The sequence below is a fragment of the Pistacia vera genome, unplaced genomic scaffold, assembly GCF_008641045.1.
Source record: "Pistacia vera cultivar Batoury unplaced genomic scaffold, PisVer_v2 Contig722, whole genome shotgun sequence".
Taxonomy (NCBI): Eukaryota; Viridiplantae; Streptophyta; class Magnoliopsida; order Sapindales; family Anacardiaceae; genus Pistacia; species Pistacia vera.
This window is the reverse complement of record NW_022196582.1, coordinates 297,419-315,081: the sequence shown is the minus strand read 5'-3', so window position 1 is coordinate 315,081 and position 17,663 is coordinate 297,419. Positions and strand designations below refer to the sequence as shown.

Genomic DNA, 17,663 nt, shown 5'->3' with positions numbered 1-17,663 from the left:
ATTCGAGTTCCCATATGCCCTAATAGGGGTGACAACTGAAAGGCTTACCTAGTCGTCAATTTCAAGACCCTAAAGAATTAGTTGAGATGTGTATAAACTAGTTCAGATAACCTCGGTCACAAAAAAAAAAAAAGTTTGTGTTAATCAAAGTTTCTTTTTTTTAAAGTAAAAGAAGATAATTAGAAAATATTGTAAAATTTTTAACTCAATACAAAACAAAAAGTGATGAAAATGCAGTTATCTCTACTGCTAAGCGTTATAAATGAGAGTGTCTTATTCCCTCTATTTAAAAGCTCCCTTCATGTTATCAAAGACTTGAGCACATGAGATTGAAACCAATAAAGAAAAAAAGTGAAAAAAAATCAAATGATATAAGAGTGATGAGGAGAGGTGATGGAACTTATGTAACTGATTTTCTTTATGGGGAAGCCAACTACTTCTGCCAAAACTCCTCTGCTTTTCCAATCAAAACTCCTCTGTTTCTCTCTGTTTTACCTGTTCATAACTCTCTTTCTTGCTCTGCATAAATCTCTTTCTTCAAAACATTGTATCTTCAAATCGTCACCCTTTCACCCTATTCAAACCTCTCTCTTCTCTTACCCTCCCTCTTATGGACAGCACAAATATGCTCTCTCTACGCAACGCTCTTCTTGCTCCTCCCCTGTATTTTTCTCAGGTTAATTTTTCTCTCTCCTTTTGTGCTCAATTATCAGTTTTGATAGTTGTAAGTATGATCTTTGTGTAACTTTTTTTTGGTTTCTGTCATCAGATTACAGAGTGGTATTTGAGAACATTCGAGATTTATGTGGGAACTCTTCGGGTTTTAGCCCGGTTTTGAAGTATATGCAGGGAAATGCTGATAGTTTTGGTGGAAATTTCAGTACTCAGAAGAGAATTTCTTATTTTGATCATGTGAATGATAGTGTAGAAATTCCTTGTGGGTTCTTTAAGAAGTTCCCAATTAGTAATTCAGGTTAGTTTTTATCTTCATGGACTGACTGAACTTTACATTTTGGTTTGTCTGATAAGCTTTTCCTTTTCTTTTCTTTTATGATTGTGCGTTTGTTTTTCAGATAAAATTGTAATGGAAACTTGTAATGGAGTTGTTGTAGTCTCAGCTATCTTCAACAGCCATGACAAGATCAGGCAACCAAGAGGACTTGGATCCAAAACCTTAGAAACTGTATGCTTCTTCATGTTTGTAGATGATGGAACATTTGAAGGACTTGAAGATTACCAATTAATTTCAGGGAAATCTCAAGAGTACAAAATAGGGGCATGGAGAATTGTTAAAGTTTCAAGCAAGAATTTGTATGAGAATCCTGCTATGAATGGAGTGATACCTAAATACTTAGTACATAGACTATTCCCAAACTCGAAATTCAGCATTTGGATTGATGCCAAGTTGCAGCTGACTGTGGATCCATTGTTATTGATTCATTCACTTGTGGTTTCAAAGAATGTGGACATGGCAATTTCAAAACATCCATTTTTTACTCATACTATGGAAGAAGCAATGGCAACTGCAAGGTGGAAGAAATGGGGCGATATCGATGCATTGCAGGCGCAAATGGAGACATATTGTGAGAATGGATTGCAGCCATGGACTCCCAATAAGCTCCCCTATCCCTCAGGTATGTATAAATTTTTCATTTTAATTCGTTGTACAAGGCTTTTTCTGGATTCACACATAAAGTTCAGTATAAAGGAAATAAATGAAGCAATTCTATGCGTAAAGCAGAAGGAAATAGCTTTTTAAAACGGTTGGAGGAATGGAAAATGTTATAATTAGATGCCTAGAAAGTTCTCAATTGCACAAGTCACAGTCTCTACTTGAATTTTATATATAATCTTGAAATAATTAATCTGTTGATTTTGCGTATTGACTGAGTGCGGTGCCTACTGCCTAACTCATTAATCTGTGCTTTTTTACAAGCTAATAATACCTACTTTGCACTGAAATTTCCACAAAGCGCGTAAGATCAATCCACTAATAATGCAAGCTATGGATTTTCTTTTGAGTAAAGTAAATGGATTTTCTTGAATACATATCATTAGGGATGAGCATGGGTAAAGGGTAGAACCGTAACTGGAACTGGGAACCGGAATCGAGGTCTGTGTACCCAGGTAGGAACTGGGACTGAATTATAATTTTTGTAAATTATTGGGGGTGTATTATCATTTTTTTAAAAGTAGGGGGTAATTAAAATTAACTCAGGTACTTGGAACCGAAATTGGAACCTATGTTTTAGGTTTCGATTCTAGGTTTCTAAGAAACGAAACTGGCCAGTTCCAGTTTTGGTTCCTTAAAAAAATACAAGGTATCCGAAACCGATCACCCTTTCATATCATTTGATATATATTTTAAGTAGAATTGAGGGAAGAATTGCAACATCCTTTACCCACCTCGTCAAGTGGGGCTCTAAGAGTGCGATCATTATGAATTTTCCTGACTATCTCATTTGGTGGGACTTGAATTTTTCTTAGGTACCCACATCTTTTTAATGTTTAGATTTCACCCCTCGACTTTGAACCTAGATATCATCTTTCCAAACGAGTCAAAAGCACTAACTGAGCTGCACTAAAAAGAGGTGGGTAAAGAATGTTACAAGAACAATCTGTATTATGGTGTTCCAAGTCAAGCAGACTCATAGATTAACTATAAAGTAATCTAGTCACATTAGAAAAACAAAGTTGAGCATCTTCTAGAATGGAAACTATTTATTTAAGCATTTTAAGTTAAGTATATACCCCAATTGATAAAATTAATTTAGACTTTTAGCATCTTGTTTAAGTTGTCTTATAATATTCAACTTCCACTTGGCCACTACCCACCAATCCCTTCCACAGAAATAGAAAGAGAAACTTGCAGTAATGTTTTCAGATATCTTATAAAATAGACCTAACTCCATACCGCCAGCTACTGCATAAAAGCTTCAGAACATGGCTTGCATTAAACATAAAGTTGATAGTGGACCCTGAAACGCCAAGAAACTTTGTTTAAAATCAAATATTAAATTATGGGTTGTTACATGCATATACGTAAAATTCAATTTGTTTATTATTTTAATGAAACTTGTATTGGCAGATGTGCCAGATAGTGCATTGATTTTAAGGAAACATGGACTGAGCAGCAATCTGTTCTCTTGCCTTTTGTTCAACGAGTTGGAGGCATTTAATCCGAGAGACCAACTGGCTTTCGCTTTCGTGAGAGACAAAATGAGCCCCAAGCTTCAATTGAACATGTTTGAGGAGGAAGTGTTTGAGAATATCTGCGTGGAATACAGGCACAATATTAAAGGCGTTGAGAAGAGGAAGATTGCTACCGCTTTTGTCGGTGAAAAAGGGTTCAATTTCAATGGCAAAAGAACAAAACAAGATTTGTTTATTAATAATAATGGTAGCCATTGCCAGAAGTATCTTTTGAAAATGTGGGGGGAATCCCATAATTGATTTTTGTCTGTAATTAAACCTTCATTGTAAAAGCTAACAAATTAACCAACATATAACAGAGGAAAGCTGACAAACTATGACAGATGGTCGGGATTAAAGTGTTCATATCTTTTCTTTTTTTCAATATTGAAAGCCTTCTTATACGCTGGAATGGAACTCATTTAGTGTACAATATTTATTTGTTTATTATTATTTTTTTTTTTTATAATCAGGGTATTCGGATCAATTTGTATACATCTTAATTAATCTTTAAGGTTTATTAAATATCTTACAAAATCAAAGGACCAGATAAACCATAATATTATTGTGATAAGTGATCTTAATATTTAAATCTAAGAACTCAAAAAATTGAATAAATCTCCTTAACCGTCACATCAAACCTTTAGGGTTTTGGGTTTGGTATACAATATTTGGTCTTTTCAAAATCAGGTTCTCAACTGCCCATTTCAAAGTGGAAAATATATGTTAATTTTCATTTTCCAGCGAGATCATTCATCAACACCTCATATTCCAAAATTCAGAGATGGTATGCTTGACAAAATGTTACTGCACTACCATATTCCTTTGATCACAAAATCTAAGGGTTGAAATTTTAGAAGGGCAAAAAAGAAAAATTCAACCATCCAACGGTACCAAGATATCTCAATCATTTGATAATGAATCATGATCCTTATTATAAAACACCCTCTGTTATATCAATTTTATAATTAAGCAAATATTATATAGATCAACTCCAAAGGGGTTAATCTGGTGATCAAGAAAGTTTGTTTCCTTTATTGAATTCATAAGTTATATTTGTGGTTTATTTAGAACATTGAGTTTATAGAGTATTCAATGAACCTTGAAAATTAGTTTTGGTGTGGTCAAACTGACCCAGACACTCCGGTTATAAAATATATATTATATTGACTTATCATGTATCTTACTCTTTCCCATATGGCCACTCCCATCACCTTTCTTGAGCAGAACACTATAACTTGTTGCATAATTTTTGCTTATTCTCTTAAGCATCCAGCGTGCATCACATTCTCAACCTTCAAACACACGAATAGTGATATTATTATTATTGTTATTATTTAAAAAATTTAAGATGGAAAATATTTGAGTTGAAGCAAAATGATAATCATGTGACAAGTTGAAGCCCATTTTGGTAATTTCAACTTGCCAAAGCTGGTCCACTATATAACAATGGCCAACCAGACTAAGAGATACTCCCACACCATTAACAATCTCATCGAAGCTCAGAATCAGCTGAAAAAATAAATGGCGACTCAACAGTTGATCACTGAGAACAAAGAAGGCGCCGAGATCCACCATGGTGCCGATCTTTGCAAGCAAAAGTGTCATGAACTTCTCGCCGAATTCAACCTTCCTAAAGGTCTTCTCCCACTTAACGACCTCACCGAGATCGGTTATAACCGCACCACCGGTTTCTTGTGGCTCAAGCAAAGTAAACGTTACGAACACAAGTTCCGTGCCATCGGAAAAACCGTTGCTTACGATACCGAGTTGTCGTCGTTTGCTGAGAACGGCCGGATTCGTAAACTTAGTGGAGTAAAAAGCAAAGAGCTGTTGATTTGGGTGAAGATTAATGAAATGTGTATTGAAGATCCGAGTTCTGGGAAAGTGAAGTTCACTAGTGCAGCTGGTCTCAGCATGTCTTTCCCACTCTCTGCGTTCGAGCTCGAAGAGAAGGACCAAAAGTGAACAAATAGAAATTGTTGGGGTTGTTTTGAAATTTCAATAAATTAATAATTTGTCATTTCTTAATTTCTTGATAAATCATGTTCATCTTCTATGTATGATTTGAAATAAAGGTACTATTAAAGTATCGGTAACGTTAACTTGGTATTATGTATAACAGTTTTCTGAATGCCATCTTATGTAACATGACGACGCTCGATTCTGGCGACTGAAATCTATCCAAATAGGTAGATTGTTAGCCAGTGATTTCTCACATGCTAGGGGTGTGATGAAAATTGGTCGTCCGATGTTGATTTGCTTGAAATTATTTTTAAAATTTTGAAATTTTATATTTAAACAAAAAATGAAGAATATATTTATTTAATAAAATGAATTAAGGGTATTTTAGTCCAAAAGCAATAAATTGTTTTCCATTCCATTAATATTTCTTATTACGAACAAACAAAATAATCTTATTATATTCATTCTTTTATTGATTTCTATTCATAATATTTTTATTCCGTCTAATTTCTAATCCACAAAACAAGCATGACCTTTGGTGTTGTAGAATTTTATTTAAGAAAATAATTAATACATCTAATAAAATTTTGGCAGTCGCACTCACGTTTCTTGCACAAACTGTATTCGATCACCTTAACTTGCTGCACAAAATTTGCATTTGTAGAATTTTATTTAAGAAAATAATTAATACATCTAATAAAATTTTGGCAGTCGCACTCACGTTTCTTGCACAAACTGTATTCGATCACCTTAACTTGCTGCACAAAATTTGCATATTTTGTTAAGCATCATGCCCATCATGTTCCTCATCGCCGTCTTCACACAACAAGGCATATATGGTTTAGTAAAAGTACAATCAGCTCCACTACTTTTATATAGTGACACTTTTATCCCTAAAACAGTAAAACTAATTAGTGATGGCAATGGGCCGGGCCGGGACCGAGTACCCCTTGGCCCAGGCCTAAGCTCGACCTCATGACAAAGGCCCAAGCCTGGCCCAGGCCCGTCACAGGCATGATAGATAAAGCCAAAGCCCAGCTCGACAGGTTTTTTGTAACCTCAGGCCTGGCCCAAGCTCGCCCATTTTTATAATGTGAATTTTTAAATATTAATAAATTTTAATTTTTTTATATATTTTTAATTATAAAAATAGTTTTTAAATATTTATTTATTTTTGAATACTCATCAAATGGGATGAGATTAGGGTTTGAGAAAAGTGGGTATATAAATGGGATGAGATTAGGGTTGGGCCGGGCCTGAAGACATACCTAGGCCTGGCCCGTACCCGAGGTCGAGCCTCAAAATTAGGCTCAGGCCTAAGCCCAAGCCCGCAAACACCTGGTAAAACCCGCCCTTTTCGGGCTGGGTACCCGAAAATATCGGGCCCATTGCCATCTTTAAAACTAATGGACGTTGATGAATTTTAACAATTGATATAGAATCTCTTATAGAATTACAATTCTACCCTCTCTTTTTTCATTTTTGTCCCTTTTCTTTTGAATTAATTCAAATCAACACATAATCATATCAAAAACATATTAATAATTTTTTTTTTTAAAATTACATTAATTTCTATACCACCATGTCTCACCCTGCCTGGGTCGCGACTAATAGGTCAAGCTACTAGTTCAAGCAATGTCAAGCCATCATAATCTATTGATAGTAATATCCTACCGTCATGATCATTTACTTAAATCTTAAAAACTAAAGAGATTCGAATATGAGACAAGACGCCTTAACCACACATTCAAGGCTTGTCCTACCACTTGAATTACCCAAAGGTTTTGGTGAGTTGGTTAATTACGTATCAGTGCCACATTAATTGGAAGTTAATATAATAAACTTTTTTTTTATTATTAATATAATATTGACACATTATCAGTACTAGTTATATCAATTATATATCATTTAATTTATTGATCGGAGGGGAAACGATCTCACTTTGTAAAAGGAGTGGAGCTAACGTTGTTTTAGTTAGCCATTTAGTAAAATAAATTAAAATCATGATCCCAATATGGATTCATAGATTCTTCGATATCATGTTCTTTCAAATAAAAAAATAAAAAATATAGTTCACATTTTATTTAATTTGATTAGTTTTTCATACCACATGCATCATATAGATTCACCGGATTAAAAAATTGCATATGGATATGAAGCTGCGATTTTTTGAGAATATTTTGGAAATTAAAAAAAAAAATTCAGAAAATTATAATGCAAGTAAACTCTATCATTTCAAACTGCCTATTGCCACTATATAAGAATTGCCACCCAAAAGTCTCCTGTCAATGAACCAGTAACAATCTCATCGAACAAAGAAGCTCAAGTTAATCCAGCCAAAAAAAAGGAAATGGCGACTCAACAGTTGATCGCAGAAAACAAAGAAGGAGCCGAGATCTACCATGGCGCGGATCTTTGCAAGAACAAGTGTCATGAACTTCTCGACGAACTCAACCTTCCTAAAGGTCTTCTCCCACTTAACAATCTCACCGAGATGGGTTATAACCGCGACACCGGTTTCTTATGGCTCAAGCAAAATAAACGTTACGAACACAAGTTCCATGCTATTGGAAAAACCGTTGCCTACGAAACCGAGTTATCGGCGTTTGCAGAGAACCGTCGGATGCGTAAGATTAGTGGAATAAAAAGTAGTGCGGTGTTAATGTGGGTGAAGGTTGGTGAAATATGTATTGAAGATCCGAGTTCTGGGAAAGTGAAGCTCACCAGTGCAGCTGGTATCTCCATGTCCTTCCTAACCTCTGCGTTCCAGCTCGAGAAGTGAAACTCGTGGGGGTTGTTTGGAAATTTCAATAATCAATAATTTGTCATTTCTTGATTGTGCTATATGGGCAAGAGACCATTTAATAATCTTCGATGTATGATTTTAATTTTATCAGCAAACCATTTGAAATAAATAATAGTGAATCTTGTTTAAGGCTCCCTCGATGTCACAGTGTTTCTCTATAATTGACATGAAGCATTGTCATTGTTTGAACGGTTAATTGTGATGTAGTAGCAGTTGATGTATGTCGGATCCAGATTAGAGATGGCAATAGGTCCGGTATTTTTGGATACTCAGCCCAGCCCTGCTCGACCTGAAAAGGTCGGGTTTACCCAGTGTTAGTGAGCTTGGGCTTGGGTCTGTGACTGATTTTAAGGCCCGCCCCTCGGGTACGGACCGGTCATGGGTATGTCTTCAATCCCGGCTCGGCCTGACAATTTTACTATTAATTTTACTAAATTGCCTTTATATTATATATCTAATTACAGAATTATCCTACATATGTATAAAAAATATTTGAAATTTATTAATATTTGGTGAGTATTAAAAAATAAATTAATATTTAAAAACTGTTTATAGAATTAAAAATATAAAAAAAAATGAGATTTATTAATATTTAAAAATTCACATTATAAAAATGGGCGGGCTTGGGCCGGGACTGAGATTACAAAAAGCCAGTCGGGCTTGGCTTGGGCTTTACTCGTCATCCCGGTGACAAGCCTGAGCCGAGACTTGGCCTTTGTCATGGGGTTGGGCTTGGGCTCAGGCCAAGGGGTACCCAATCTCGGCCTAGCCCATTGCCATCTCTAATCCATATATATGATATGTGGGTTCTCAGAGATATTGTCCATTTTGGGATTTGAGACCCGCACATATATTGTCTACTTTGGGACTTGGGACCTGCACGGTTTTGTGCTGAAAAGACACATTTGGTGGGTAGGTGGCTTCCTAGAGGTATTGTTCGCTTTGGAACCTGTGGTCCGTACAATTTTGTCTTAAAAATGCGTCTTTGGGTGGTGATGATATCCTTGTACTATATAAGCGATCAAAACTCGTCTCTTAACCAATGTGGGACTTTGGCACCAACAGTAGCAAGCTTGACCATGATATAAAACAAGATTTTAAGTATACTTAAGGTACATGTATTTTTTGAAGGAACCGTGTTGTGGCAAGCGCGGAATTATAAAAAAAATTGCCATGGCATGATCCCTTTTACCCAAGATCATGATTTTGACATGATAATCAACATAAACTAAATCAAACAACCATTCAAGGTTTGATTTAATACCTTCGTTGTCGGCTCCTTCTTTTGATGTTTTCGATTAATCGCTATCATCCCAACTCAGGATTGAGTCCGTCGGTATCCACACGAAGGCAAGCTCGAGATCACCCTAAGATTAATTGCTAGACCAATCTTAAAACTTAAGGAAGGGAGGCATAATTAAGAGAATAAAATTCTCTTGTGTGGCTAGGGTTTCATGTTTTTGGGAGAGAAAGAAAAATAGTTTATTTTTCTTCCAACTATTTTGACATCCAAAATTATTATCCAACTAAAAACCCTCCTCCTTTTAATATAGTGTCCATCCAAAAAGGAATTCAAATAAGGATTCCAATCATTGAATTCGTATCAAGAAAAGATTGCACCAATCCATAAGGAAAGGATAATATCTTTCAAAGATATTATCCCATTTAAATATTAAATATTAAATTAAATAAATAAAATCATTTATTCAATTCAATAAATATATTTATTTATTTAATCCACACACACACACACTTATATATATATATCTCCATATTAATCAAAATTAATATGAATCCAGTTTTGCTAAAAACTCTTCCAATAAATTAGAAATGACGTCAACCCCTTAGCAAAATTACCAAAGTGCCCTTTTTGCCCAAAATGACAAAAATGCCCCTAGACTACCAAATTATCGAAATACCCTTTTCGGCCCAAGGACAAGATTATCCTCCCATTTCCATCCTTCACTTAACTACCTTTTATGTATGTGACCCGAAGGCTCTCTACTTTACTGGCAGTGTCCCGATAACTAATTAGGTATCAACCAATTAGTGTTTTCGTACAGCAATCAAGATTGTCCTCTGGCAAGGGATCATGATTCCCCAGTAAGCAAAGATTCAACGATCAAGCTTTCCTTGTCCACGGTATAATTACCGTGCAATTTGATTTGTTTCATCATCTTATATTTCATCAAGGTTTGAGGTATAGAAGTAGTGTCTACCTCAAAATTATTACCTTAACATGTTCTATGTTTGGACTATATGAGATTGGATTTGAGCACCAACTTGATTACACTATGGCCACGACTTTGCAGTCGCAATTCTTTAACCAAATATCTCGCAGAGATAAAGTCTCCTGTAACTAGGAGCAATGAATCCTTTGTTGATGCACCATAGCCATAGTATACTTCCTAACAAGGGTGGAAGAAATAATCCGAAAACCGAACCGAACCAAATATTAGGTTTTTTTACAAACTGTTTGGTTTTCAGTTTGCAAAATTTAAAAAACTGGAAAACTGGTTCAATTTTCAATTTGGGATATTTCCCAAACCAGTTTTTAAAATTGATTTTACCCTAAGTATATAAGCAAAAATGTATTTTGTTTTCTAGCCTTTATTTTTTTGCAATATCTCACTACTCTCACATTTCTATTTCTCTTCTCTGCCTCCAATCTCCAGTTCTCCACAGTGCACACTCCACACCAGACTAAGCAGACTCCACTCCATCTTCGATTCTTCATTTCTTCGCACTTCGCCACTCGCTAGTACCCAGTAGTGCCACCCATAGTGAGTTGACAATCCCACAGCCATCTACTCCAACATCTATTTCACCGACACCCACTCACCCAGCATCACCATTCACCACAACAACCACCCACTCACCAGCGACAGTCGACGAGCCAACGATGACAGTCCACAGCTACTGCATTGTAGTTCACAGCAACCCCCACTCCTTTACAGTCCACAGTCCACAGTCCATAGCATCACCACAAGGTCCACAACAACCACCCACTCACCAGCGACAGTCGACGAGCCAACGATGACAGTCCACAGCTACTGCATTGTAGTTCACAGCAACCCCCACTCCTTTACAGTCCACAGTCCACAGTCCATAGCATCACCACAAGGTCCACAACAACCACCCACTCACCCACAGACCACAGTCCACAATCCACAATCGTTGCTCTGCGGTGGATCTATTACTTGAACCAGAAACAGCGATGATGTCACGACTCCAGTTTCTACGCTGTAATTCACAACTCCAGTTGATGTGCTATAGTTCACAACTCCAATTTCCACCACTGTTCAGATCTACAATCCTCAGTTGCTCGCCTGCTCCACGACCAGTAGCTCGTCGCCTATTCAGCAAGGTAATGCATCTTTTAATTCAACAAGAGATCTGGTGAATATTTAGACATTTTATAGAACTATTTAAATTTTGTTTTATTTATTTTCTTATTTAAGTTCATCTTTCTTTGTTTTGTGATTATATAAAAGTGAGTTTAGGAGAGTAATGGTGCAATTTGGATATTTGATGAGATAATGTGCTTGTACAATGCCTTTCATTTAATAAGTATGAAAACTTAAGGATGAGAACCAACCCAAGTGATGGTTTTCCAAGGAGAATTACTCTAACACTTAAAGTATATCATACAATAAACCAAGGATAAGATCAAGAGAGAGAAAATTTATGCCCAGTAATACTGTGACTGAAAAAATTTAGAGAATCAAATAAAGAAGTATTATGCCTATGGTTCGAACGTTTGTTTAGATTTTTTTTTTTTTTTTTTTTTTTTTTTAGCAAAGAGGGGCTACGAATTTGTGTTGGATGGACCTGTGAGTGACTATGTAGTATGGAGCATACATTATATTGAATTTGTGAATCTGCATTAGTGCATTGAAACTGGTGGCCTTTTTGGTTTTAAATTGTGTAAATTGAATTGAATTTGTGTTGGATTTCGATCGACCTGTGACTATGTGTAAACTGGTGGCCTTATTTTTTACTATTAATTGATGGATGTCTTTATAATTTATATATCCAAAATTTTCTCTTTTATTTTTAGTTATTGTCAATAAATAAAAGAATATGATTTATATGGTTGTCTTATTTACTTAATGCATATTTTTATTTGATGGAATTATAGATGTCATCAGTTGCTGACAATACTCGTGAGACACCAACAAGTACGACTTCAACTCCAAATTCCATGCCACCACCAACAGCTTTAGCCCCCAAACGTGCAAGGGATACAAGTACTAGGAAGAATAGTTCTCAAATGTGGGGTCACTTTGTTAAGAACGATTGTGAGAATAAGGATGATTTGACTGCAACATGTAGTTATTGTGGGGGTGTTCTAGCGTGTCCAAGTAAGAGTGGTATGAGTTGTCTACGTAACCACTTAAATAGATGCAAAAAGTATCCTCCAAATGTGGCGGACAAGAGACAAAAGACCCTAATTTTTCAACAAGGATCACGTGATCTCTCAAGCGGCATTGCCTTCTCCTCATAATCTTCATTGGTGTCATGGAAATATGATCCATATCTGATTAGAGACGCTATAGCAAAAATGATCATTGTTGATGAATTACCTTTTAGTTTTGTGGAGTATGAGGGATTCCGCAACGTGATGAATGTGACACAACCTAGGTTTCAAGTACCTTGTTGGAGAATTGTGACTAAAGATTGCTTCAAAATGTATATTGGAGAGTGTCAAAAGTTGAAGAAGTTTTTCAGTAAGTTTTCGCACAGAGTTTGTCTGACGACTGATACATAGACAAGCGTTCAGAACCTTAATTATATGTGCCTTACTGCGTATTTCATCGATGATCATTGGCAGCTACAGAAAAGAATTTTAAATTTCTGTCCAATCACTGGTCATAAAGGTATAACGATTAGCAAGGCAATTGAGAGGTGTTTGCTTGATTGGGGTATTTATAGGGTATTCACAATCACAGTAGACAATGCTAGTTCTAATGATGTTGGGGTAAGTTATCTCAAGACTAGACTAGCAAGTTGGAAGGAAAGTGTATTGGATGGTGATTTTCTACACATGAGATGTTGTGCACCTATTTTGAGTTTAATTGTGAAAGAGGGGTTAAAGGATATGGATGACTCCATATTTAGAATATGTTTAGCAGTGAGGTATGTAAGGTCTTCTCCAGCAAGGTTACAAAGATTTAAGGGGTGTGTGGAGAAAGAAAAAATTGCAGGTAAAAGTCATTTGGTTCTTGATGTAGAAACCCGGTGGAACTCTACATACTTGATGTTGGAAGAGGCATTAAAATTTCAGAAAGCTTTTGAGTTGTTCGCACTGGAAGATAGTAAATATGCAGATGAGCTTACTAATGGTGATTGGTCATGAGGTTTGCCTATGAGTACTGATTGGGAGTATGCTCACTACTTGTTACCTTTCTTGAAAATATTTTATGATGCTACTATACGTGTCTCTAGGTCTCTTTATGTTACTGGTAATGCATACATGCGAGAGATTTTCGGCATTGGGTTGAAGATTTCAACATGGTGTAAAAGTCCTAATCTTGGCTTACGTAATATGGCTAGCTACACGGATGAAAGTGAAATTTGATAAGTATTGGTCAAATGTTGATAATATCAACATTATGCTATTCATTGCAGAGGTACTAGATCCTAAGCACAAGTTAGAATATGTGGACTAGGTAGTTAATGAGGCCTATGATGTTGTTGTAGCTGACAAGTTGATGAGAAAAGTGAAGGAAGCTTTGTTTTCTTTATTTGAGCAATACAATTTGATTATGGTGGATGATAATGAGCAGTCAAGGGAGAAATCTCAAGTTCCATTGACATTGATGTGCATGATGCAAATGTTGATAATGAGGACTTCATGCGGGTTATGTATAATGAGAAAAATGCTGCAAAGAAAGCTGTTCAGCATAAAACAAAGTTGGATAAGTATTTAGCGGACGATTGTGAGGATGACAATGACAAAACTTTTGATATCTTAAATTGGTGGAAGGCTAATTCAACAAAATATGTTGTTCTCTCTATGATAGCATGAGATGTATTGGCTATGCCTGTTTCAACAGTTGCATCTAAGTCGGCTTTTGATACGGGGGGTCGTGTATTAGATCCATTTCATAGCTCCCTTACTTCTAAGATGGTAGAGGCTCTTATCTGTACACAAGATTAGATTAGGAATACACGTGGACCATTGACCATTGAGGAAAGCTTGGAGGAATTATCTAAAATTGAGTCAGGTCACATTTTTTGTTAACTTTCAATTATAATTATATATTTTCCATCATTATTTATGATTTTAGCTAACTTGTTTGTCTAACTTTGTGTAGAGTTTTTCTCTTCGGGAGTGGAAAGTAGTCTAACTCATCTTGATGATTGAAGGGTATTCCAAATTTCCAATATATGAGGTATATTATCATTGATGATTAAATGGTTTAGGGTTTGGTTGGTTATGTTGGTTAAATTTTTTGAACAATTGTTGTGTTTATTTGTTGTGAACTGATTTTCAATAGTTGGTTATGTTCGGAAGTGGAAAGTAGTGTAACTCATCTTGATGATTGTTGTGTTTATTTGTTTTAAATTTTTTGAACTACTTTATGTAGTTAAAACTTATAAGGGAATTTAGAAGGGAGACAAGCTCCACGCCTCCACCTGTTTTGCACCACCCTTTGCATTGATACTATTTTGCGGACCACCTTTTGCATTGATATTATTCGATGGACCATATTTTGCATTGAATTTCTATTTTTGGAGAGTTGCTAACTATAAGTTTATTTATTGCACATGCAGATGCAAGCCTGGAGATGTGAATTTTGAGGAAGACTCTTTTTATTCAGTAGCACTATAGTTGATTGAAGAAGTTTGGACTTTGGCTTTAGAGATCTAAATTTTGAAGAAGACTATTTTTATTTGCAAATTTTTTTCAGTTTTTAATTATGCCAATGTTTTTATTAATGAGTATTGAGTAATGTGTAATTGAATTCTTTATGTTTTTATTTCATATTCTGGATTCAGTATCTGCAAATAGGTAATTTAATGTGTTTTTCGCACAAAGAATACAACAATAATACCCAAATAAAAGAGAAAAACAACATGAAATTATATATAAAATAATAAATATTTGAATTTAGGGACTTAAATGTAAAAATTGAAGAATTTTAGGGTGAATTTGAAAACCAGTTTGAAAACTGGTTAACCAAGCTGAATATTCAGTTCGGTTTACAATCGGTTTATAACCGAAACCGGACCGGTTTCAGTTTGCATTTTGTCTAAACCGAATAACCGGTTCGGTTTCGGTTTGCCCTATCTGGTTCGGTTAACCGGATTATCCCACCCCTACTTCCTAATGTAACTAATCACCACCGTTCTGGTAATCCCAAAGAGAGACGACGTTAGGTTGGTGTCAAATTACATCGATATTTACACACGACGCTTTGGTGATCTTAAGTCAAAGGACCACATGCACTATCATTCGTAAGAGGATATATTCCATAGACACTGGGTTACCATCTTATATGAAATCCTCTGATAGGTCAATCCAGTGGACTTGCACAAGTAAGCACCCATGCGTTGTATCAGGTTGATGCTTACAACCTTGACATGTGAGACCTATCACTATATTTCAATAGGGTCGTTCAACGTGATAATAGTCTTTCCGTATAATCTGTGTCTTAGGTCAGATTTATACTATGACTACGGACGGTTTAAGAAGAGCCACCATTTGTGCTCATAGGGTTCTCACAATTAAGATTTATGATACTTAATACCCTAGTCACTGATTTCAACATTTCTAAGGACATATACTATTTTCTTTACGCGCAATAAATAGATACTATAGCATTTTATTCCTTAAATCTATGGTTTAAATAAAATGATATTGTAATACGAATGTTGGAGAAAAGGCGGTGTCTAGGTTACCTTTGGGTGGTCGGGTGGTTCGATAGGGATTCTTGAATGTATTACTCAAAAAGTCTTAAGTTCGAGTCCCTCCTCAGTTGCTAATAGAGGTAGCCACTGAAGCTCTTACTCGGTTGGTAGTTCTATGGTCTCGAGGGATTAGTTAAACTTGCGCGTAAGTTGGCACACACTCAAAAAAATAAAATAAATAAATAAATAAATTTATGAGGACAAGGAATTTATCTGAGTATTCTCCATCTAATGGGACCCAGTTTTTTCCGAATATCCAACCTTTGTTAGGTTTTTCTATTATCCCTAACGATATCTTATGATTTTATTTTGCTGGGCTGAATATTATTAGAATTTAATTAATGGAAGATGAAAAATACCCCTGACAGAAAACTAATGTGTTTATAAGATACATGTGACGTGATTATTTATATATTGTTTGTTATAAATGATGTATAGTATTCGTCTTCTGTGGTATAAAATATTTGGAAACAATATTCTTTTATTACGAGTAATTTGTTATGTTGATTTCTTATTTATAAAGGAAAAAATACGTAATTAATGATTATAAAAATAAAAAATAAAAAAATAAGACAAATACACAAATCCAACCAAAGTATCAAACTATAATGTTAAACTCCAATCATTATTAAATAAAATTGAGAAAATTATAAAGTGAATTGGAACCCATTACCAACATTAATTCAGTCCAATTTGAAACATATATAAGTGTAATACATATAAGGAGAGAGCTTAAGAGAATCATCATTAATTCAGTCCAACAATTTATTACACCAATATGTAGGAATGGAATTTGCTTAAAAGATGGATAATTTACTACAATATTTATTCAATAACCAAATCGACTTCATCTAATTTGAATTAAAATTCTAAGGAAAAGAAAAGAAAAGAAAATAACAAGCAGGTTCTCAGTCTCATGCCAAGATATCCCAAGTAATTTATGATAATGAATCATGAAAGATGAGTAAAATTACATTTACAAAAACTTTATACAACGTGACGTGATACTATTCATGTATTGTCATCGGAAAATAATACAGTTACCGAAAGTAGTACACCAAATTTATGCACCGAATGACGTTGCGCAATCCTGATTGTTGATTAATTATGAATTAATATTAATCAACGGTCAGGATTGCGTCACGGTACATGAATTCGGTACACTACTTTCAGTGACTGTAGCATTACTCATTGTCATCTCATTCACTATCATTTATGTGCATTTATTAAATTGATTTTTCATATATATTCTTTCAATCATATTCTAACACGTCGCCTTGTAGGAAAGACTTTATATATAAGTGTAGTATTATTCCATGAACGATATTATAAGAACTGGCTAATTATTATTATTTTGGTAACCGTAGGGTGTCCGAGTCAACCTAAGTGCATTTTAACTAGTCCTGAAGCCCTGAAGTTAACAATCGAGTAAAACGTCAATAGCCATCTCTATTAGCAACCGAGGAGAATTAAGCTCAGAACCTCTTGAGTAATACACCAAAGAATCTCTATTGCACCACTCGGCCACCTAGGGGTGGTTTTGGCTAATTATTTTCTTAAGCATCATGGCCGTCATGTTTCTCTTGCCCATTATCCTACAATTGACACCAAACATTAATGATTAATTACAATATCATGTTCTTTCAAAGATATAATTAATAATATAGTTCACGTTTTACTTACTTTTATTAGTTTATTCATACCACATGTATATCATAGATTCACACAATTTCAGAAATTATACGAGGCCTTGTTTTTTGATATTATTTATTGGAAATCTATA

General features: G+C 35.2%; 3 protein-coding genes across 3 annotated transcripts; all 3 read left to right on the top strand.

Annotated features, from left to right (window-relative positions):
* The first annotated feature begins 420 nt into the window (after nucleotides 1-420).
* LOC116114765 lies at nucleotides 421-3,552 on the top strand. Its single transcript, XM_031400904.1, has 4 exons — nucleotides 421-676; nucleotides 770-973; nucleotides 1,074-1,634; nucleotides 3,089-3,552. Exons 1-4 carry the CDS (start codon nucleotides 421-423, stop codon nucleotides 3,451-3,453), a joined length of 1,386 nt encoding a protein of 461 aa, XP_031256764.1. The 3' UTR covers nucleotides 3,454-3,552.
* A 1,130-nt stretch (nucleotides 3,553-4,682) lies between these two features.
* Nucleotides 4,683-5,432, top strand: LOC116114737. The gene has a single exon (XM_031400874.1). It carries the CDS (start codon nucleotides 4,717-4,719, stop codon nucleotides 5,158-5,160), a length of 444 nt encoding a protein of 147 aa, XP_031256734.1. The 5' UTR covers nucleotides 4,683-4,716; the 3' UTR covers nucleotides 5,161-5,432.
* A 2,075-nt stretch (nucleotides 5,433-7,507) lies between these two features.
* On the top strand, nucleotides 7,508-7,939 carry LOC116114750. Its single transcript, XM_031400885.1, has one exon. The coding sequence runs from the start codon at nucleotides 7,508-7,510 to the stop codon at nucleotides 7,937-7,939; it is 432 nt and encodes a 143-aa protein (XP_031256745.1).
* Nucleotides 7,940-17,663: the final 9,724 nt, after the last annotated feature.